The 23398-nt window shown below is 41.0% G+C and overlaps 1 protein-coding gene and 1 pseudogene across 1 annotated transcript in view; both read left to right on the forward strand.

Annotated features, from left to right (window-relative positions):
- Positions 1-586: 586 nt before the first annotated feature.
- Positions 587-1296, forward strand: LOC112635186 (annotated as a pseudogene).
- A 5312-nt stretch (positions 1297-6608) lies between these two features.
- Positions 6609-23398, forward strand: part of ZDHHC17 (zinc finger DHHC-type containing 17) — a 91370-nt gene continuing 74580 nt past the window's right edge. The window contains exon 1 of the mRNA XM_025402061.1: positions 6609-7347. Coding sequence (XP_025257846.1) covers positions 7255-7347 — 93 coding nt within the window. The 5' untranslated portion in view covers positions 6609-7254. The remainder of the gene's footprint in view (positions 7348-23398) is intronic.

Consider the following 23398-nt stretch of genomic DNA (forward strand, 5'->3'; position numbering starts at 1 on the left):
AACACAGAAATTTGTGAAATGGCTTATAGGAAAATCTTATAATTGATTAACTTGGTTAGAATTCAAAGTATTATGATTATTTATTTAGTTGAGTCAAATAATATGAGTGACAGTTTAAAACGTATCTCTATGTTGTGGTTAGTGATTCCAACATTTACACAGAACAAATGTTTAATAAATAATTGTTAAATTTTAGAACCAATAAGTGAATACAGAGCCGAGCACAGCGGCTCACGCCTGTAATCCCAACACTTTGGGAGGCCAAGGTGGGCTATCGCCTGAGGTCAGGAGTTCGAGACCAGCCTGGCCAACATGGCGAAACCCTGTCTCCACCAAAAAAATACAAAATTAGCTGGGCATGGTGACATGCGCCTGTAATCCCCAGCTACTAGGGGAGGCTGAGGCAGGAGAATCGCTTGAACCCGGGAGGCGGAGGTTGCAGTGAGCCGAGATCGCGCCATTGTACTCCAGCCTGGGCAACAAGAGCGAAACTCCATCTCGGGGAGTTTCGCGCTCTCCCGGCTGTCTCCGCTGCTGTGCGCCGCCTAGGTGTCCGGGCGATCCATTGGCAGCAGCAAGGGCCACGATGACAGACTACGGCCAGAAGCAGCGCAGGAGTCCATCTACCCTGACTCCTTCATAGTATTATCAGAAAATCCACCCAGTTTCACCATTACTGTGACATCTGAGGCTGGAGAAAATGATGAAACTGTCCAGACTACCCTCAAGTTTACATACAGTGAAAAATACCCAGATGAAGTTCCCCTTTATGAAATATTCCCTCTGGAAAATCTGGAAGAGAATGATGTCTCAGACATTTTAAGATTACTAGCAGTACAGGCTGAAGAAAATCTTGGTATGGTGATGATCTTTACTCCAGTGACAGCTGTGCAAGAAAAATTAAATGATATAGTAGATCAGATAAAAACTAGAAGAGAAGAAGAAAAGAAAACAAGAAACAGAAGCAGAAAAGGTTGAAAAGCAATTATTCCATGGCATCCCAATTACAATAGAGAATTTCTTAAATTGGAAGGCCAAGTTTAATAAAGGATTCTTGGAACTTAAAAAGAAAAGCATAAAAGAAGAACGAGCAAGAAAAAATAAATTAAGTGGGAAACAACTACTTGAACAGATCATAATCTTGACACATCTGATATCCAGTTCTTGGAGGATGCTGGAAACAATGTGGAGGTGGATAAGTCTTTGTTCCAAGAAATGGATGACTTGGAGCTGGAGGATGATGAGGATGATCCGGACTACAATCCTGCTGACCCAGAGAGTGACTCAGCTGACTAATGGACGTCCCCATCTGCAGAGAGGCTTAACTGCCACAGCATCTGTGGCTATGCTCAGAGGGTTTTGATTTTCCTTTCTTTTATTATAAGAAAAATTATTTTCAGGAGAATATTCTTCTGATAGCTTTCATCATTGAACTTGACAAACTGACCTTAAAATTTCAAAAAAAAAAAAATCAGTTTTGTTTCTACACACTAACAATGAACTATTTGAAAAGAAAAATTAAGAAAACAATCCCATTTATAATAGCATCAAAAAGAATAAAATACTCAGGAATAAATTTAACCAAGGAGGCAAAAGGCTTGTATGCTGAAAACTACAAATCATTGATGAAAGAAATGAAAGAAAACACAAATGGAAAGACATCCTGTGTTCATGGATTGGAAGAATTAATATTTAAAAAGTGTCTATCCTACTGAAAGTGATCTATAGATTCAATGCAATCTTATTCAGTGGTGTTTTTTATAGAAATAGAAAAAAAAAATCCTGAAATTCATATGGGACCATAAAAGACCCTGAATAGACAAAACACTCTTGAGAAAGAACACAGAGGCATCACATTTCCTGATTTTAAAATACATCTCAAACCTATAGTAATTAAAACAGTATGGAACTGGCATAAAAACAGACATACAGGCCAATGGAACAGAATAAAGATCTTCAAAGTAAACCCACACACATACTGTCAACTGGTCTTTGACAAGGATGCTAAGAGTACACAAAGGGGAAAGGACATTTTATTCAACAAATGGTGCTGGGAAAAATGGATATCCATATGCAAAAAGGATGACATTGGAGCCTTATCTTGCACCATACAAAAAAATCAACTTGAAATAGATTAATGACTGAAATTTAAAATATAGAACTATAAAACTGTAAAACACTTAGAAGAAAACATAGGTGAAAACTGCATGACATTGGGCTTGGCAACAATTTCTTTGATACTACAGCAAAAGCACAAGCAACAGAAGCAAAATTAGACAAGCAGAATTACATTGAACTAAAAAGCTTCTGCACAGCAAAATAAACAGTCAGCAAAGTGAGGAGGCAATCTACAGAATGGGAGAAAATATTTGTAAATCATATATATGACAAGGGATTAATATCCAAACTATTCAATGAACTCCTACAACTCAAGAGCAAAAACTCTCAGATAATCCAATTAAAAATGGGCAAAAGACTTAAGTAAAAATTTCGCCAAAGAAGAAATACAAATGACCAGGTATATGAAAAGATGCTCAACATCACTAATCATCAGGGAAATGCAAATCAAAACCACAGTGAGATATCACTTCACACCTACTAGGATGGCTATTATGAAAAAAATAAAAACAAAAAACGTAAGGGTTAGCAAACATGGGAAAAACTGGAACCTTTGTACACTGTAATGTAAAATGGTTCAGCAGCTATGGAAAATGGTATGATGGGTCCTCAAAAAATTAAAAATAGAACTACCATATGATCCAGCAATTCACTTCTGTTTATATATTCAAAAGAATTGAAATTGGGATCTCAAAGACATAAAACATTCTCATGTTCATTGCAGCATTATCACAATAGCCAAGATATGGAAACAAACTAAATGTCTATTGATGGATGAATGGATAAAGTGTGGTATATACACACAATGGGATATTATCCAGCCTTTAAAAATAAGGAAATTCTGCCTTATGTGACAACATGGATCAACCCCGAGGACATTATGCTAAGTGAAATAAGCCACTCACTGAAGGCCAAAGGTGAGGTATCTAAAATAGTCAAACTGATAGAAACAGTAAAATGGAGGTTGCCAGGGGCAAGAGTAGGATATGGGGAGGTGCTGTTCAATGAGTATGAAGTTTCAGTTATATAAGATGAATAAGGTCTAGAAATCTGCTGCACACCATTGTGTCTATGGTTAACAATACCATATTGTGCACTTAAAAATTTAAGAGAGATCGGCCTGGCGCGGTGGCTCACGCCTGTAATCCCAGCACTTTGGGAGGCCGAGGCGGGCGGATCACGAGGTCAGGAGATTGAGACCATCCTGGCTAACGGTGAAACCTCATCTCTACTAAAAATAAAAAAAATTAGCCAGGCGTGATGGCAGGTGCCTGTAGTCCCAGCTACTCAGGAGGCTGAGGCAGGAGAATGGTGTGAACCTGGGAGGCGGAGCTGGCAGTGAGCCGAGATTGCACCATTGCACTCCAGCCTGGGCGACAGAGCCAGACTCCATCTCACACACACAAAAAAAAAAAAAAATTAAGAGAGATCTTGCATCAGATGTTCTCACCACAATAAAAAAATTAAATGGACAAAGTAATAATTCATCGAGGATAATAACAACACAAGAAACATGTGGTAGAGGCAAGAGTAGTAAATGGGGACAATTCAGGAGGCTTCCAGATGAGTCTGCTACCACCTAGTTTTGTAACTTTAAGAGGGTTTCTTAAATTTCCCATCATTTTCCTTTTTGTGAAATGACTAAATCTGGATAATCTCTAATGCTATCTTTAGCTCCAGTAGTGTGTGAAGTTATATATGAAACTATATTTATACAACAATGCCCCATGCCTTCCAATCTGTTTGCTTCTAAATCCATTTCACAATTATTCTCTAACAAGATCTATTTTTCTCTTTGAATTTTATTCTATTTTAGCCACTATTCTGCATTCCTCCATAATTCCATGCCATTCTTTTGCCAATCTATCCAATCAGTGTACTTTCTTAGCTGTCTTTATAGTCCCCTGAATATATTGTCTCAATTTGAGCTATAGATAAGAACTCTACAGTTATCAAGATGGACTCTGATTATATCTAAAAAGTTTGCTTCAGGATTCAACTTCAGCATGTTTTCCTAAGCATGCCTGCTTCTGCTCTTGCTTTCTTTCTTCAGTTCTTCATTTGATAACTATTTATTTCAGTGTTCCAGCAGTAAGCAAGACAGACATGGACCCTGGTTATGTTGTTCCAACTTTTCAGCTGCTTTTAGTATTTTCTCTTTGTTTGAACTGTAGAATTCTCAGGAGTAAAAACGTCCACAGAGCCAGGCAAGTAATGAAAACGGGTAAAGCAGGCCATAGACCTGGTGGAGACTGAGCAAGAAGGTCGAGACGGCTTGTTTGCTAGATGAACTAGAACTCTAGATTTTAAAGTGAACTCTGATTTACTGATTTTTGCAAAGAAGGCTAAACATTTCTTTTATGAATACTCCACATGATATACCTGTACCAATATTCCTAATACATGGGTACCCATGAAACATTTTCTCCAGTTCTCCATGCCTAGTTTCTTTACACTCTCACTTCATTCAATGCTTTATTAATATTTATGCCGCTTAACTTTTTCAGTCAGTGTCCTTTATTTACTCTAATCTTCTATTTCTAGTCAATGCAAGACATAAAGGTAAGGCGGCGCAAGATTAAAAATTGAGATTTTTGGCCGAGTGCAGTGGCTCACGCCTGTAATCCCAGCACTTTGGGAGGCTGAGGTGGGTGGATCACGAGGTCAGGAGTTCGAGACCAGCCTGACCAACATGGTGAAACCCCCTCTCTACTAAAAATAGAAAAATTAGCAGGGCATGGTGGCACGCCCATAATCCCAGCTACTCAGGAGCCTGAGGCAGAAGAATCGCTTCAACCCAGGAGGCGGAGGTTGCAGTGAGCTGAGATTGCACCACTGCACTCCAGCCTGGGCGACAGAGCAAGACTCTGTCTCAAAAAAAAAAAAAAAATTGAGATTTTTTGACTGGGTGCAGCGGCTCACGCCTGTTATCCTAACACTTTGGGAGCCCAAGGCGGGTGGATCACCTGAGGTCGGCAGTTCGAGACCAGCTGACCAACGTGGAGAAACTACTAAAATTACAAAATGAGCCGGGCATGGTGACGCATGCCTGTAATCCCAGCTACTTGGGAGGCTGAGGCAGGAGAATCGCTGAACCCGGGAGGTGGTGGTTGCAGTGGGCCGAGATCGCGCCATTGCACTCCAGCCTGGGCATGAGCGAAACTCGGTCTCAAAAAAAAAAAATTGAAATTTTTGAGTGAAAATGACTTATGTCCATGTTAACATATGACTGAAAACAATTCGGTGCTCCAAAGGCCGACCCTGAGTCTATCTAGCTGTAAAAGATGACTCCTAGTTTGGGCCAGGACGAACAGAATAAAAATACGCTCGTACTGAAAAGAGAAAAAGTAGCTGTGCTGGGAGGACAGATACAGAAAAAGCCAGCAGCAAAGTTAACTGAGAAACTTCTTTCTCCCACAGCCGTGCAGTAGCTATGACACGCCAAATCCACCCCTCTTTAAGTGACTGGTGCTCTCTTACTAGTGTCGCTACTTTGTTACTGAAGGTACCTAATTACTAAATTGCTGTATCCTCAAGACAGCATCCAATCCCTCGGAAATCCCAGCTTTTCTTCATCCCGCCACAGAAACCGCGTCCCATGCAGAACTGATTCCGGCTCTCCTTAGACCCTCCTCAGACTCCTTTGGCGGGAAACTAATCTTACAAAGGAGGCTTCCTCCTCCCTTTTCCAGTGGCATTTCAAGCTTCCTTTGGAGTGTCCTCCCTCCTGATTTACAAATTAACCTGATGTTATCGGAGTACAGGCTTTTTCCCGGTGGTTTCTGGCCTAACAGGAGACAGATTAGTAAGTACCAGGATCTGTAATAGGTCAACTTTCATGATCTCTGCTAAATTCTGAGCTGTTTAGACAGCTGAGCTGTTTTAACAGCTAAAAAGAAAGACAAATGCTTTCTAAAATTGTCCCATCAGCCCATTTACAGGGAGCACCTCCCCGATACCACCCTAAAATCCTTTAAAAAATGGCTTTAGTCATTTTATCTGCTTTGCATTTAAGCGAATTCAGTTTAAGTGGCTTCAGTTCTGAATTCCTGGATTATATCGAAATGTTGCAGATGGCGGTGTGTGGGCTTTGAGCTCGTAAATTTTTTGTGTGGTACTAATTCAAGACGATTGAGAGCAGGTTGGGATCATTTTTAAAAGGGTTCTCGGCAGGGTGTGGTGGCTCAAGCCTGTAATCCAGCACTTTGCGAGGCCGAGGCGGGCGGATCGCTTGAGGTCAGGAGTTCGAGACTAGCCTGGCCAACATGGTGAAACACCGTCTCTACTGAAAATACAAAAATGAGCCGGGCGTGGTGGCGGGCGCTTGTAATCCCAGCTACTCGGGAGGCTGAGGCAGGAGAATCGCTTGAACCCGGGAGGCGGAGGTTGCAGTCAGCTGAGATCGCGCCATTGCACTCCGGCCTGGGGGACAAGAGCAAAACTCCATCTCAAAAAAAAAAAGGGGGGGTTCTCTAGGAGGAAGCCCTGAGTTGTATCCATGTTTTTCCGGGCATCCCCCGGAGGCACAGGTTGCGGGTGACCTTTTCAAGTGTGGAGGAAAGGGGAGCTGCTTTTGTCTTCAGGAGTGATGCAGGTCGCAACTCAAGCCTGACGGCCCCAAACCTCCCTGCAGTTAGCTGATGGCTCTGCCCGAGTTGCTGAAGAGGGGTCCCGGGGGTCCCGGAGCGGAAGTGGGAGCGCGTGTGGTGGGCCTCCTCGACTGCCTGGGGCTCCAGACTTGTGCTGCGTGAGGCTCCGGAGCTCTGTTCTCGCTCCTGAGCCGCTGTTAGGTTTCCCAAGCGACTGTCTCAACCGCCCGGCCGCCTCCCCCGGGCAGCCAGAGCTGCACATCTGCCTCTGGCCGAGACCCGCCCCCGAGCCGCGGCGCCCACGCCCAGAGCCCTCCGCCGTCCCCAGCGCAGTGCACCAGAGCGCGCTCCAGGCCGGGGCCGGGCCGCGCTTTCGCGCACGCGCGGAGAAACCCGCGCCCTCTGAGGGGGGAGGGGACAGAGGGGGCGTCACGGGGGCAGGAGAAAGAGGAGGAGGCCCGCGTCGCCTCCGGCGGGGCTCGCGCTCGCCCCGCGCTCGCCCTCCGCCTCGCCCGAGCCCCGGGAGGGTGAAACGCTCTCTCCCGGCATGCAGCGGGAGGAGGGATTTAACACCAAGATGGCGGACGGCCCGGATGAGTACGATACCGAAGCGGGCTGTGTGCCCCTTCTCCACCCAGAGGTGAGGAATGGTGCTGAGTGCATTCCTTGCCTTGCGGCCCTCCAGCCTTTCTTCCCCGGCCTCGCCGAGGGCGGCGGCCGACGTGTGTGGGGTAGTGGGACGTGCCGAAGTTGGGGAGGGTGGGGAGGCGAATCCAGGCCCGAGAGCGGCTGCGAGCGGATAACGGGGGAGGAGATAGCGGGGCGGGCCCGACCGGGGCGGGCTCTGGGACGCAGTCCCTGGCTGTGCCTGGAGGACAGAGGTGGGGATGTTGATGGTTCTGTTATGTCGCCGCGCTGCGTTTGAGGGCAGAGGCGGAGGGGCCTGGTGCTGTTTTTGAACCGCAGCTTAGCCCCTAGTCTTGCTCCAAGCCTCTTGGGGCCAGGTGGAAGCGCGTCTGGTTTTGATTTCTTTTTCCTTCGCCAGGGTGAATGACGGTATCTATTGCTTCCCTTTAGCCCACTGTGAGGGGACAGTTTCATGGTCATAGTGATATCCTTCCAGGTAATGCCATGGGCAGCACCTCGGGCACCTTGTGTCGGGCGTCCTTTTTTGAGCATTTGTCCTTAAGCGATTAAGAAGAGAGGTCAAAACTTTTGGGAATAGACCCATAGTCACATTAGCTTGTCAAAGTACCGTTTTTCTAGGAGCTAGGGGTGAACAGTGCAACACGTTTCCCATCACAACATGAGTGTCCTCCCATGTAAGTAAACAGTGCCCCGCTCCACAGTCAGTCACAGTCTGTGCTTGTTACCTCCGAGTTTGTAGCTAAGCTAGTGCTAGTTAAGGCTTGGAAGCAGTTCTTGATGCGTTCTGACTTTTAATGATCCACAGTGATGTGGGTACGGGGCAGCGGCACAGTTTCCTGAAGAACTCGGGTAGTTTTCATGAGGTTGAAGGATGACAGTCGTGTTGTAGGATGAACAAACATGGAAGTCTCTACCTGGTTACTTTGCAATAGAGTGATTCTGTTTTCTTCTGGATTTGGGTTTGTACCGTACCACTAGTTTTGTTAAAAAGTGAATAATGACAACCATACATGTTAACACAACCACCCTCTCATTCGTCACTTTGGTTTATCAAAAACACATGGGACAGTTCCTTCGGAATATATACCTGTGGCAGTCTCAGTAGAAAAGGCTACTCTGGGTTTCTGACAAACAGAACTGTACAGTAAGACTAAACATTTGTTTGACCAAAGTGGTAACATTTTCAGAACTGGCATTGTAGACATTTCTTTTGGTTCACTTAGGCCCTAACATACGTCAAGAAATAGACAAAGTAGTTTTCAGATGTTGCCTTAAAAATGTTGCTAAGTGATTTCTATTCATGTCTTCCTGTGAAAGTATTTCAAACATTTATGTGTTTATCCAGTTTATGTTTTTGAGACCGGGTTTCTCCCTGTCCCCCAGCCAGGAGTGCACTGACAGGATGACAACTCACTGTAGCCTCTACCTCCAGGGCTCAAGTGATCCTCCCACCTCAGCCTCCCGAGTAGCTGTGATCACAGGCTCGCACCACCATGCCCGGCTGATTTTTTTTTATTATTTGTAGAGGAAGAGGTCTCCCTGTGTTGTCTAGGCTAGTCTTGAACTCTTGAACTCAAGTGGTCCTCTCACCTTAGCTATTTAAAGTGCTGGGATTACAGGTATGAGCCACCATGCCTGGTCTATCTTATGTATTTTAGCATACTGTTCTTAATATACCTTTGCTTTGTAATATAGCACTGTTGTTTGCTACTTTAGGAATAATTTTAACTGGCAACAAATCCAGATTATTTGGTGTAGTAGAAGGCCAGTGTAGGCTTGAAATTTAGATATCAATCTTCAGGTATGGATATTACTAGAAAGTCAACCTCTTCATTGACAGTGCGAATTGGCATACACAATATATACCGTTCCTTTTTACCCAAGAAGCACAAGGTCTGATTATTTTAATACTTTGTATGGACCTTAAGTGTGTACTACATGGTTGAGGTCTTTCTGCATTTTCTGTGGTTAGTGTGTGCACCTGGTGCAGACCTGGGGTAGTTCTGCTGCCTCCTAGCAGTGTGTTCTTGGGCCAGCTATTAATCTCTGAGTTCTAGTTTCATCATTTATAATGGATAAAAATGGATAACTATTATAATGGATAATAGTTAATAAGCTATAGCGAGGATTAACTGAGATAACATATTTTTGTTGTTAAAATAAGCAGTGTTTTCAGTCTCTTTTGGAAAGAAACCCATTCTCTGTCTTGGTAAGTAATGAAATAATAGTACTTTTAACCTCTTTTTGGAGAGAACGTAGACTTTGCGTCAGACAGACTTGGATTCTAATTCTGGAAATTCAGTAACTAGGTAAATGATCTGAGACAAGTGCTTAATTTCTTTAAGCTTCAGTTGTAATCAGAAAGTGGAGATCCTGGCTGGGCATAGAGGCTCACACCTGTAGTCCCAGCACTTTGGGAAGCCGAGGTGGGAGAATCACTTGAGTCCAGGAGTTCAAGACCATCCTGGGCAACATGGCAAAACTCTGTCACTACAGAAAATACAAAAATTAGCTGAGCATGGTGGTACACACCTGTAGTCCCAGCTAATTGGAGGCTGAGGTGGGAGGATCGCTTGAACCTGGAAGGTTGAGACTGCAGTGAGCCATGATCGAGCAGCTGTACTCCATCCTGGGTGACAGAGCAAGGTTCTGTCTCAAAAAAAAAAAAAAAAAAAGAAAAGAAAAGAAAATGGAGATGCTGCCTAGTTTACTTGGCTGTAAGGGATTAGGTGAGGCTGTATGTTGAGGGTCAAGAACTGGCACATTGTGGGTGCTCAGTTAATGTTAACTTCTTTTTTCTCTACCAGAAGACAGGGAAGTGTTACACATTTATTTTGGTTTTGGTGACTGATTTAAAACTTATGTGGGTTTTAATTTAGTGGAATAGGATCTTGCAGGAACAAATTTCATTTCACTTTTTATCTTCAGATTTAACACTCTCACACAAAAACAGTTTTTCACCTATTTGTTAAGCAGATGAATTATTTGTAAAGAAATGAGCATTGCTTAAATCTCTTATTAGTATGCAAACTGCCCACTCTTAAAACCTTTCTTAGAGGATTATACAATTAGATGAACGCCTTTTTAGAGGTATTTTAGGTAAGATCATCTTAGTTTTTAATGAATTAAATCATCCACTCATTTAATTGGTCATTTAAACGTCTGTTTATCATGTTTGGGTAAGACATTGTGCTGGAGTCTGTGTGAGACTTAAGGATATTTTTGGTATTCAGTGAGAGGCAGTATAGAATACTGGTTAAGAGCCAAAACTGGCGGGGCGTGGTGGCTCACACCTGTAATCCCAGGACTTAGGGAGGCCGAGGTGGGCGGATCACCTGAGGTTGGGAGTTGACCAGCCTGACCAACATGGAGAAAGCCTGTCTCTATTAAAAATACAAAATTAGCCATGTGTGGTGGCATATGCCTGGAATCCCAGCTCCTTGGGAGGCTGAGGCTGGAGAATTGCTTGAACCCGGGAGGTGGAGGTTGCAGTGAACTGAGATTGCACTCCAGCCTGGGCAACAAGAGCGAAACTCTGTCTTAAAAAAAAAAAGAAAAGAGCCAAAGCTATGGTGACAAACTGAAAATGTAACTTCTGCAGCTTACTGTTACCATGGTCAAAGTACATTTTTCTCGTTTGTAAAGTTGGGTTAATAGTGCCACCTTTTACAGTTATTGTGAATATTAACTAGGATAATGTTTATAAAGCAGTTACCATAGACCTAGGCACATAGACTGCCAAGCAAATTGTACCTTCTAAAGGCCCTGGCATATCCTGAATACTGAAAGGGAAGCTGCTGTTACTTTGTTTTCTTTTGAAATAGGTGATTATTTGTTTTATCGAAATGAAAGAAATTAAAGGCTATTTTGGATAAAGATGAACTGATTATCAAGGGATTAGGGTGGTAGTTCTAGCTCAGTGACCTTGAGCTAGTAGATACTTAAGTAGTCTTAGTTTTGTTGCTTTTAAGGTAAAGTAGCTAGACAGGATGACCTCTAAGATTTCTTCAGACTCAAATGTTCTGGTTTTAAGTTGTGATTTTTCAAGATAATCAACTTGAGCATTTGTCTACTAGGTACATAGCATTGTGTGAGGTTATATGGCTTAAAATAACATAAAAAGGATAGCATATGTTTTCCAAAAGGTAAATAACTAGTTGGGATGTTGTATGCATGTGAAACACTTAACGATTCAAATAAGTACTGAATTAAGTAATGTAGCTTGTAAGTGGTGTCAGATTCCTGTCATTTAGAATGGTTAGAAGAAAGGCTTCGGTAGAGGGACGGAGAGCATATGTTGGTCTACTGGTCCAGCAGACTAGCTATGACCAGCTTCCATTTTACCTACTAGTACATCCTCAGTAAGTCATCTCAGCTCTTTCATAGAATGAGATCACAGTATCCCCTTCTGCCAGAATATCATAGGGGCTATTTCAGAATCATCTGACTCAGAGCTTTGAACTGGATTGCCTAGATTATCTAGGGCTTTCATCTCTTTCTTTCTTCCTTTTTTCTCGATTTCAAAACTTCTGCTGTTGCCTTTTTTCTCATTTTCCTCTCTCTTTTTATGGTAACATTTTTTATTTCACATTCATTTTATTTCTCATGATTTTTTGTTTGAATATTAAATCGAACCATTGCTGTTATCTACTGTCCTCACAGATTTCATAAAATCTACTTTTTGAAGTTTTTTTTTTCTTTTGTTTGAGATGGAGTTGCGCTCTTGTTGCCCCGGCCGAAGTGCAATGACGTGATGTCGGCTCGCTGCAGCCTCCGCCTCCCGGGTTCAAGCGATTCTCCTGCGTCAGCCTCCTGAGTATCTGGGATAACAGGCGCCTGCCACCACACCCGGCTAATTTTTTGTATTTTTAGTAGAGACAGGGTTTCACCATGTTGGCCAGGCGGGTCTGGAACACCTGACCTCAGGTGAGCCACCCGCCTCGGCCTTCCAAACTGCTGGGGTTACAGGCATGAGCCACAGCACCTGGCCATGAAGCTTTTCTTTAATAAAAATAATTTTGCCTTTTTTTAAAATTACTTTTTGCCCTATTATGTGTATATATTATGTGTATATATATGTATGTGTGTGTGTATATATGTATATGTATTTGTACACATCTGCTTTCAGAAAGCAGATACAAAATTACTTTGAAAGTTGTTTTTCTTCCGATAGGTTACCTGCAACCTTTTCCTTCAAAGCACTTCTTTATGAAGTCACTAGGATTTGATGCCTTTTTAAAAAATTCAGCAAAAATGCTACAGATCGTATAATAATCATCTAGATTTTAAAATAATGTATATTTTAAAATACTGTATATTAAGCATAGTAACTACTATGCTTAGTATAGTAACCATTGTTAAGCATAGTAACCACTGAGCATTACTATTAAGCTTAGTAATCACTGGGTCAATAGATATAAAATTAAAATGTGATTAATTGATGAGACTTCATGGATTGTGCTCAAAGCCAAAGTTGAAAATTACTGACGTATAGAACCAAAAAATTGTTCTGGTTTTGAGAAATGCCATCCTGCTTCGGCTTCTTTGTTTTATTTTTCTCATTATTTTTATTTAATTTGGGAGAATCTAAAAAGTATTTATTAAGAGTGGACTGTGGAGTTGATGGATATAAGAGTATATAGGTTAAAAGTGAGCAATGGTGTTAGGATTCACATCTCAATTCTGCTCCTTACTAGCTTGTGATCCTGGGCACATTATTGAACTCTGCGTCCCAATTTTCCAAACTAAAATGGGGATATAATAACACCTACTTTATGAGGCTGTTGTGAGGCTTAAGTGAGATAATACGTGTGAAGTTCTGTGTTGGGCACTTAGTAAACACAACAAATGTTGGCTGTTAATATTGTAGTAAATAGTAGTATCTCATTGATAAACAATTGTAGTATGCATGTATTAGAGTGGCTAAAATAATTAGTATTGGTTGTCTCTGGGGATTGAGGAGAGGATGGGCAGAGGACTTCTTATTATAAGCCCTTTTACCCTATTTGATGTTTTTAAAGGTGTGTGCTTTGCTACAGGGAGTGTTTATTGGGAATCCAAATATGGTCCTGACCCTTCCTAGGTCCCAAAGTAATAAGGTGTATAAAACAACACATTGGAAAGTAATGTAAGATTAACTGTAGACCTTCAGATACCTCAGGATAGATGAGGGAGAGTGTGTCTGTGTGTATTTTTTAAAATTCGAAGTGATTTGTAGTCCTCCTTTCCTCTAGAGAGGGTTGTAAGGGTATGTTAAGGTAGTCAGCATTGAACAGTTAAGGTGTCTTAAAATGCAGTGTGCTGGCCGGGCTCTGTGGCTCATGCCTGTAATTCTGGCACTTTGGGAGGCTGAGACTGGCAGATTACCTGAGGTCGGGAGTTCCAGACCAGCCTGACCAACATGGAGAAACTCCGTCTCTACTAAAAATAAAAAATTAGCTGGGCGTAGGGGTGCATGCCTGTAATCCCAGCTACTTGGGAGGCTGAGGCAGGAGAATCGCTTGAACCTGGGAGGCAGAGGTTGCAGTGGGCTGAGATCGTGCCATCCAGCCTGGGCAACAAGAGCAAAACTCCATCTCAAAAAAAAAAAAAAAATGCAGTGTACTTTTAACAGAAGCCACAACAATTACATAATCCAAAAAGACGTTTCACTGTTAAGGTTATGTAAAATTCTCTTTCAGTGCATTATCTGATTATAGTATTATTTTATGAATAGATTTTATTACAGATGGATAATTTAAGAGTAAACTCAAATATTTTAAATTTGGAATTTGAAAAATAATGATTCAAGACAATATTATATTTGTAAAATCCATAAATAAAATTTGACCCAGTAGAATAATTTGACCTAGGATAAAATATCTTCTTTTAAAATTTTCTTAGAGTAGAGCTACAGGCAGCTAATTTGAAAGTACAGTGAAACTTCAGCCTTCTGTGAATGAGATACTATAAACTTAATATCCTGAGTTACAGAGAGTTAAACAGAATACTTTTTTGTTTTTGTTTCGATTCTTGTTGCAAATTTGCCAAATTATTTTCTAGGGTTAATACATACTAAACATAATAGAATCTTTCTTTGATAAATCAGAACATTATAGTGTCTTAGGATCATCTTTCTGATTATCAGTGATACTGTTAAATGATAACATTAACTGTACCTAAGACATTTTTTGTGTATATATGTCAAATGGCTTGCGTTTTTATCAGTTGTTGTATTCTAGGAAAAATCAAGTGAAAAATTGCTTCTGATTGAGATATTAGTATACCCTACCCTTGTTTAGTTTTTAAGAATAATTTTTCAATTATGAATACTCATTAATTTATGAAGGATTTAATGAAGTTTGAACAAAACTGATGAACAAAATTGGTAGTTACCAAAACTGTCCCTATTCTCATGAAAAAAAGAAAAGTTCTTTGAGTTGAAGACAGAAGTTTCTTATTGTGTAAGGATCCTCTTGTTGCGATGTCAGCAACCTTGTTGAAACGTAGTTGGACAAAAAAGGGAATTTACTGTCTCAGATAACCTAAACTCAGGATGCAGGGATGCAGTTGAAATCAAGGACAATTGGAACCTGAGCTGAGAATGCCACCAAAACTCTCTTATCTCTCCTCCCTGTCTCCCTTTCAGCTTCATTTTCTCCAAATGCAGAGCAGCTGCTGTCTTCCGTGTAGCGAGGACATAGATGCCAGCAAATTATAAATGTGAGCCAGGCACTGTCCTAAAAATTTTGCGTATATATTCATTCATTTAATCCTCACAGCTTTTTATACCTATTTTACAAATGAGGAAACAGAGGTATAGAAAGGTTAAGTAGTAATCCAGGTTGTATTGTGTGATAGAGATGATAGAGTTGGATTTTCTAGGCACTAGCTAGCTGTGGTTACAAATGGTCTCATTTGTGTTTTGTTTTTAAATTTTTTGAACAGACTTAATTTTTTTTGTTTTGAGACAGAGTCTTGCTCTGTTGCCCAGGCTAGAGTGCAATGGCGCGATCTCGGGTCACCACAAGCTCCGCCTCCCGGGTTCAGGCCATTCTCCTGCCCCAACCTCCTGCGTAGCTGGGACTACCGGTGCCCACCACTGTGCCCCTCTGATTTTTTTTTTTTTTTTGTATTTTTTGTAGAGACGGGGTTTCACTGTGTTAGCCAGGATGGTCTCGGTCTCCTAACCTTGTGATCCTCCTGCCTTGGCCTCCCAAAGTGCTGGGATTACAGGCGTGAGCCACTGCGCCCGGCTGAACAGACTTAATTTTTTAAGAGCAGTTTTTACGTTGGTAGCCACATTGGGCAGAAAATACAGAGAGTTCCCATATGCTCCCTGCCTGTACACATGCATAACCTCCCCCAGTATAGACATTCTGCACCAGTGTGGTACACTTGTTGTGGGAGGTGAACCTACATTGATGCATTGTTATCACCCAAAGGCCATAGTTTACATTAGGGCTCACTTTTCGTGTTATATAGTGTATGGTTCTTAACACTTGTTTTTTTTTTTTTTTTTGAGATAGAGTCTAGCTTCGTCGCCAGGCTGGAGTGCAGTGACACAATCTCAGCTCACTGCAACCTCTGCCTCCCGAGTTCAAGCGATTCTCCTGCCTCAGCCTCCCGAGTAGCTGGGATTACAGGCACGCGCCACCACACCCAGCTAATTTTTGTATTTTTTTTGTTTTTAAGTAGAGACGGGGTTTCACTATGTGTTACCCAGGATGGTCTTGATCTCCTGACCTCGTGATCCGCCTGTCTCGGCCTCCCAAAGTGCTGGGATTACAGGCGTGCCACTGCGCCCAGCCTTAACACTTGTTTTTGTTTCTTTGGGAGGGGGATGGAGTTTTGCTCGTTGCCCAGGCTGGAGTGCGATGGCGTGATTCTTGGCTCACTGCAACTTCTGCCTCCTAGGTTCAGTCAATTCTCCTGCCTCAGCCTCCCGAGTAGCTGGGACTACAGGCACGTGCCACCACACCTGGCTAATTTTTTGTATTTTTAGTAGAGGTGGGATTTCACCGTGTTGACCAGGCTGGTCTCCAACTCCTGACCTCAGGTGATCTGCCTGCCTCGATGTTCCAAAGTGCTGGGCTTACAGGTGTGAGCCACTGCACCCGGCCAGTTCTTAACACTTTAAGAGTAATGTGTGTCTGCCATTATGTTGCCATATAGAATAGTTCCATGGCCTTAAAAATCTGTGTTCTGCCTATTCATATGTCCTTCCCACCTATCCCTGATTTTTTTTACTGTCTCCTTAGTTTTGTTTTTTTCCAGAATATCATATAGTTGCAATCATGCAGTATGTACCCTTTTGGATTGGCTTCTTTGGCTTAGTAATATTCATTTAAAGTTCCTCCATGTCTTTTCATGGCTTCATAGTTCGTTTCTTTTTAGTGCTGAATAATATTTCATTTTCTGGATGTATCAGATCCATTCACCCACCGAAGGATGTCTTAATTGCTTCCAAGTTTTGCTTGTTTACTTTTCACAGTAGTTCTGCAAAGTGTATATGTTGAGCTGTTTACAGATTAGGAAACAGACTCAAGAGAGGTGAAGTAGTTTACTCAGGTTCACATCATTAGAAAGTTGTCATAGTTTATATTAGAACCTAAACTCTTACTTCCAAGCCCATAATCCTTATATGTACTTTGCCATATACATGAATAGGTCAAAACACAATTTATTTTTTACTTATTTTTTACAATATAGTAGGAAAACTTTATTAGAGTTAACTATCAGTTCTTCCTTGTTATTAAAGGAACTAGGGGAGGATTCATTTTTAGCAGTTGCTCTAAGGCCACTTCTTTTAGTAACCTTTTTACTTGAAATAATAAAACTACATTTCTGTAAAAGTCCTCTTTGAAATTTTTTTATTCAGTCTATTGTTTTGCTTAGTATAAATTAATAAGGTAAAATATACTTTTGGCTGAGTGATGGCTCGTACCTGTAAATCCCAGCACTTTCGGAGGCGGAGGTGGGAGGATCGCTTGAGCCTAGCAATTCCAGACCAGCCTGGGAAACATAGTGGGATCCCTGTCTCTACAAAAAATAAAAGAATTAGCTGGGTGTGGTGATGCATGCCTGTAGTCCTAGCTACTTAGTAGGCTGAGGCAGGAGGATTGCCTGAACCCAGGAGGTTGAGGCTGCAGTGAGCAGTGATCATGCCACTGCACTTCAGCCGGGATGACAGAGTGAGTCCCTGTCTCAAAAAAAGGAATATGTACACACACACACACACGTGCCCCCCCTCCACCCCCAGCAGCCTTTGACAGCGGGTGTCTCTTGTTGAAATAACCCTAGGTGTAAATAAGGATGGAGATGACTAGTCTCAGTATTAAATCTGTGGCAGAGCTGATGAGAGGACAGATAGTGCTGATTACATTATAGGTGTCTCAAGTTTAAACATTTTTGAAGAGTCCTACTACCATTTGTATTATCTGTAAATCTCTTCTAAAGATTTGTTACTGGACCACATTCTCCTACTTAGTACAGCTGTTTTGGAATACATTTCAGGGAGAATAATGTACCTCAAATGCCTCATCCAGCAGTTAGTAACTCTATGATCTTGGGCAAATTACTTAATCTTCTGGGTACCTCAGTTTTATTATCTGAAAAGTGGGGTTAATAATACCTACTTCTTAGGGTCCTTATGAGATTAAACGAGTTAATATACCTTTTGTAGATTTTAATTTGTATACGTTTTACATTTTAATATCTCTGAAATTGGGATTTGTGACTTATAGTTAATGGTGTCTGTTGCTTTAGCCAAACTGCAATAGTGACTGTCAGTGCCTGTGCATGTGGCATCTTTGTGGTTATTCCTTTTCTTTTTCTTTTCTGAGACAGGATCTTACTGTGGCTGGGACTGCGGGTGTGCACCACCATGCCTGATTAATTTTTTGTATTTTTAGTAGAGACAGGGTTTTGCCATGTTGACCAGGCTAGTCTTGAACTCCTGGGCTCAAGCAATCCACCTGCCTTGGCCTCTCAAAGTGCTGGGACCACCATGCCCGACCTCTTTGTGGTTATTCCTGATAGCACAATTGTATACCTGCTGCCCCCGTTTCATTAGCAATCCATTTAAAGAGAATTTTAGAAAGGAGTTTGATTACTGATTGTTTTCTGAAAACTGTTGATAACTTCCAGAAGATCAAGAAAATCATCAAAACTTGTGGAATATGTGTCAGTGGCTTGGAGAAGGAAATCCCAGAGATAAAAGTGACATTCTTTTAAGAAATGCTGTATTTCAGTGTTCTTGGTGGCTGGTAAACAATATTGTGATGAATTAACAACTCTAAGTTGTTATAGTATTAACAACTCTAAGTTGAACAGTGATTCCAAAGAGGCTAACCTTGAGCATGAACAAGTTTTAGCAGTACAATAACTGATTTGTTTATCTCCTTTTAATATAGCCAAAAGAGTGATGTTTTAAAAATCCAAGTAAGTCTGTAAAATGTTTTTCAATTAGTGTAAATAATCCTTTAATTAGTAGAAGTAAAAATTTGAAGTGATAAAAAAGCATTCAGTTCAGTTGGCAGTATTTTCTTTCTTAGTGGTACATACAGTAATGGTGCATATTATAATCAATATCATTTTTTGATTTTATGAAATTCTGTCTCTAAGTAAAATTTAGAACAATACCTGGCAGATAGAGTTAGCTATTGTTTTATAATCTTTACTTTCTTTCTGCAGTTCCAAGATTTTAAGAGAGCATGTACACTGCTGTTAATCCTGTTTTTAACCCTAGAATTTTACCTCCCTATGTTCTTTCACTGAAATTATAAATATTCATTAATCTTTATTTTTAATTCTGTGAATATAATCATGAATAAATTCTAGACAGTGTTTTCTTTAGAAATTTTGCTTTCTCTTTGACCACTCATAATATAAATAGCCAGAATCTTCCATCTGTTTGTGACAGGTTAATTAGCTTGATTTCAGAAATTCCCATTATTTAAACTTTTTTTTCCTTATTTGTGTCCTTTTCCATTGAATAATTGATGTAATCAAGTCCCAAAAAAGGGTACAGTTGGAAAAAAAAAGTTCTTGACAAACTAGAATCTAGTCTTCTAGCATTGCAGACCATATATAAACTTCAACTTTCTGAACATTATTATCCTAACATCTGATTCATTCTATACTGTTGAATAATGTATAGATAATTTTAAAGGTATCAGAAATTTAAGTTTCAGCATGGGTTTTTTTAAGCCTTAAAGGTGACACATGATTATTGTAAAAAATTTAAGTAGTACAGAAGGATATATAGTTCAAGGTGAAAGTCCCACAGTTCCCTGTCCCAGCAAGCACAAACTTCTCTCACTCCTCACGGGTAAATATTACTTTTGAGTACACTCAGAATTTTCTATGCTTATACATTTAAATATATATTTTACATACATGTTCATGTATATTTATTTCCTTGTTTTTATTACATAAATGTTATGTTATAAAATCTGTATTTTTCTGAATGCAGTTTGGACATAGCTCTATTTTAGCACATAACGATCTTCCCTGTTATTTGTAGTGTCTGGACCTGCATTGTTCAATGGTGACCACCACTGACATGTGGCAGTTTAAATTTAATTAAAATGAATAAAATTTAAAATTCAGTTTTTCAGTTATACAAGTCACATTTCAAGTGTGTATTAGCTATGTGTGGCTAGTGGCTGTTGTTTTAGGTAGCACAGAATTATAGAACGTGTCGATAATCTATATACAGAAAGTTCAATTGGACAGCATTGTTCTGGACAGTTTTTAAAAAAACATGTATGTATTAAAATTTTTTTTACTGTATAACTTTTTATTGAGGCATAATTTCTGATAAATTGTGCACATTTTAAATGTTCAAGTTGATAACTTTTCCTTAACTTTTAATTTTAAGATAATTGTAGATTCACATGCAGTTATAGGAAATAACATGGAGATATCTCATGTACCCTTTACCTTGGTTCTCCCAGTGGTAATACCTTGCAAAATTATAGGACACTGTAGTATAGGATAGGACAGGATAGGATAAGACAGGATAGGAGAGTATATATAATAGCACAACCAGGAAAGTAACATTGATACAGTAAAGATACAGCACATTTCCTTCCCCATAAGGATTCTTGATATTGCCCTTTTATACCCATGTGGTCTTCCTTCTAGCCCCTAGCCTCTCCTTAACTCTTGGCAATCACTAACCTGTTCTCCATTTCCATTAGTTTGTAATTTTAAGAATGTTATATAAGTGGAATCATGTAGTATGTAACCTTATGGGATTGGGTTTTCTCATTCAGCATAATTCTCTGGAGAGTCATCAGGTTGTTGTATCAGTACCTTGTTCCTTTTTGTTACTGAATAGTATCCCACGGTATGGATGTGTTAACCATTCACCCATTGAAGATTATCTGGGTTGTTTCCAGGTTTTGGTTATTAGAAATTAAACAGCTTTAAACATTTGTGTACAAGTATTCACGTAAGCATAAATTTTCCTTCCTCTGGGAGTGCAATTACTGGGTCATATGGTAGTTGTATCTTAATGTTTGTAAGAAACTGACAAGCTGTTTTCCTGAGTAGCTGTACATTTTACATTCCAATCGGCAGTACATGAGTGAGGGTGAGGGAGAGCTGCATCCTCACCAGCATTTGGTATTGTTACTTTGTTATGATTTTTATTGTTGTATTTACTTTCTAATTGGTCTTGGGGTCTCTATTTTGAAAGGGCCACAAGGCAAGTAGCCTCACTCTCTAGGAGAGCCCTCGCAGGGATTGGGGAGATGAGTTAGGTTTGTGCGTGTGTGTCAGGTGAGACACATGAGGAAATGAAACCAGAATGAAATGAGATTTACTCATAGGGCCCAGAGAGGTTAAGCTTAAGGAAGGATGCCGGGAGCTTAGGTTAGTGGGGAGAGAGAGAAAGAGTGAGAGGGAAAGGGGGCTATCGGTGGGGCTATGCCTTTTTTAAAGTACATGGGCATTATCCTGTAGGCTTTCTTGTGGGGGTTGTGGATTGGCTAGTTTAAAGCAAACACTCGTGAAGGGAGATCTTATTTACATGACTCTGGTGTTGATCATTAGGTTTTCATTGTGGTCAGCAGCTGTGGGGAATATTGAGTTTTTGGTCAGTGAGATGAACAAGTCTATATTGCAGACAATCACACAGGCAAGGGAAGCTTTTTTTTTTTTTTTTTTGAGACAGAGTGTTACTCCCACCCAGGGTGGAATAGAGTGGTGCGATCTCTGCTCACTGCAACCTCTGCCTGCCGGGTGGGTTCAAGCGATTCTCCTACTCTCCTGCCTTAGCTTCCCAAGTAGCTGGGACTATAGGCATGCACTACCACACCCAGCTAATTTTTTGTATTCTTTCCTAGAGACAGGGTTTGACGATATGTTGGCCAGGCTGGTCTCATACTCCTGACCTCAGGTGATCTGCCTGCTTCGGCCTCCCAGAGTGCTGGAATTACAGGCGTGAGCCACTGCGCCTGACCGGGAAGTTTTAACTAGGCCAAACATGGTGGGCTGTAGCTGGGTTTCAGATAACTTATGTTAGATCTAAAAAATGGATGCTGAGTCAGCAACCATAATAAAGAAATTTTTGACACTTTTTAATTTTAGCCCGGTCTTATAGGTAAGTGATAAGTCATTGTCATGTTAACTTGCATTTCCCTAATGGCAGATGATGTTAAATATTTTTTCATGTGCATATTTGCCATTTGTATATCTTGTTTATCGAAGTGTCTCTTCATGTCTGTATGACTTTGCCAGGGCTCCCATAACAGAATGCTACAAACTGGGTGACTTAAACAATGGAAAATTTTTTTCTCCACAGTTTTGGAGGCTAGAAGTCCAAGATCAAGTTTCTTCTGAGGTCTCTCTCCTTAGCTTGCAGATGGCTGCGTTCTCATACTCTTACATGATCTCTTTATGTATCCAAATTTTCTCCTTTTTAAAAAGACAGTAATCACATTGGATTAGGGCCCACCCAATGGCCTCATGTTAATTTAATCACCTCTTTAAAGGCCCTAGCTCCAAATACAGTCTGTTCTGAGGTACAGGGGTTAGAGCTTCAACATATGAGTTTTGGGGGTATACGTTTCAGCCAATAATAGTGTCTTTTGCCTATTTCCCAGTTGATTATTTATTTTACTGTCAAGTTTTGAGAGCTGTTTATGTATCTTAGGCACTAGTACTTTGTTGTGATTTGCAATTATTTTCTCCCAGTCTGTAGCTTGTCTTTTCAGCCTTTGTATTAGTCTGTTCTCACACTGCTAATAAAAACATACCCAAGACCAGGTAATTTATAAAGGAAGGAGGTTAAATTGACTCTCAGTTACACATGGCTGGGGAGGCCTCACAATCATGGCAGAAGGCAAGGAGGAGCAAAGTCACGTCTTACATGGTGATAGGCAAAAAAGTGTGTGCAGGGGAACTCACATTTATAAAACTATCAGGTCTTGTGAGATTACTCACTATCTCACTAGAATAGCATGAGAAAGACCCACTCGCATGATTCAATTACGTCCTACCGGTTCTCTCCCATGACAGGTGGGAATTATGGGAACTACAATTCGAGTTGAGATTTGGGTGGGGACACAGCCAAACCACATCAGCCTCATAACAGAGTCTTTCTCAGAGCAACAGTTTTAATTTTGATGAAGTCTATTTGACCAATTTTTCTTTTTATGAATTGTGCTTTTTGTGTCAAGTCTGAGTTTTCTTTGCCTAGCCTGAGATCCCAAAGATTGTCTTCTATTTTTTTAAGTTTATAATTTTGCTTTTAACATTCAAGTTCAGGCCGGGCGCGGTGGCTCAAGCCTGTAATCCCAGCACTTTGGGAGGCCGAGATGGGCGGATCACGAGGTCAGGAGATCGAGACCATCCTGGCTAACACGGTGAAACCCCGTCTCTACTAAAAAATACAAAAAACTAGCTGGGCGTGGTGGCGGGCGCCTGTAGTCCCAGCTACACGGGAGGCTGAGGCAGGAGAATGGCGTGAACCCGGGAGGCGGAGCTTGCAGTGAGCTGAGATCTGGCCACTGCACTCCAGCCCGGGCGACAGAGCAAGACTCCGTCTCAAAAAA

Source organism: Theropithecus gelada, chromosome 11, assembly GCF_003255815.1.
Source record: "Theropithecus gelada isolate Dixy chromosome 11, Tgel_1.0, whole genome shotgun sequence".
Classification (NCBI taxonomy): domain Eukaryota; kingdom Metazoa; phylum Chordata; class Mammalia; order Primates; family Cercopithecidae; genus Theropithecus; species Theropithecus gelada.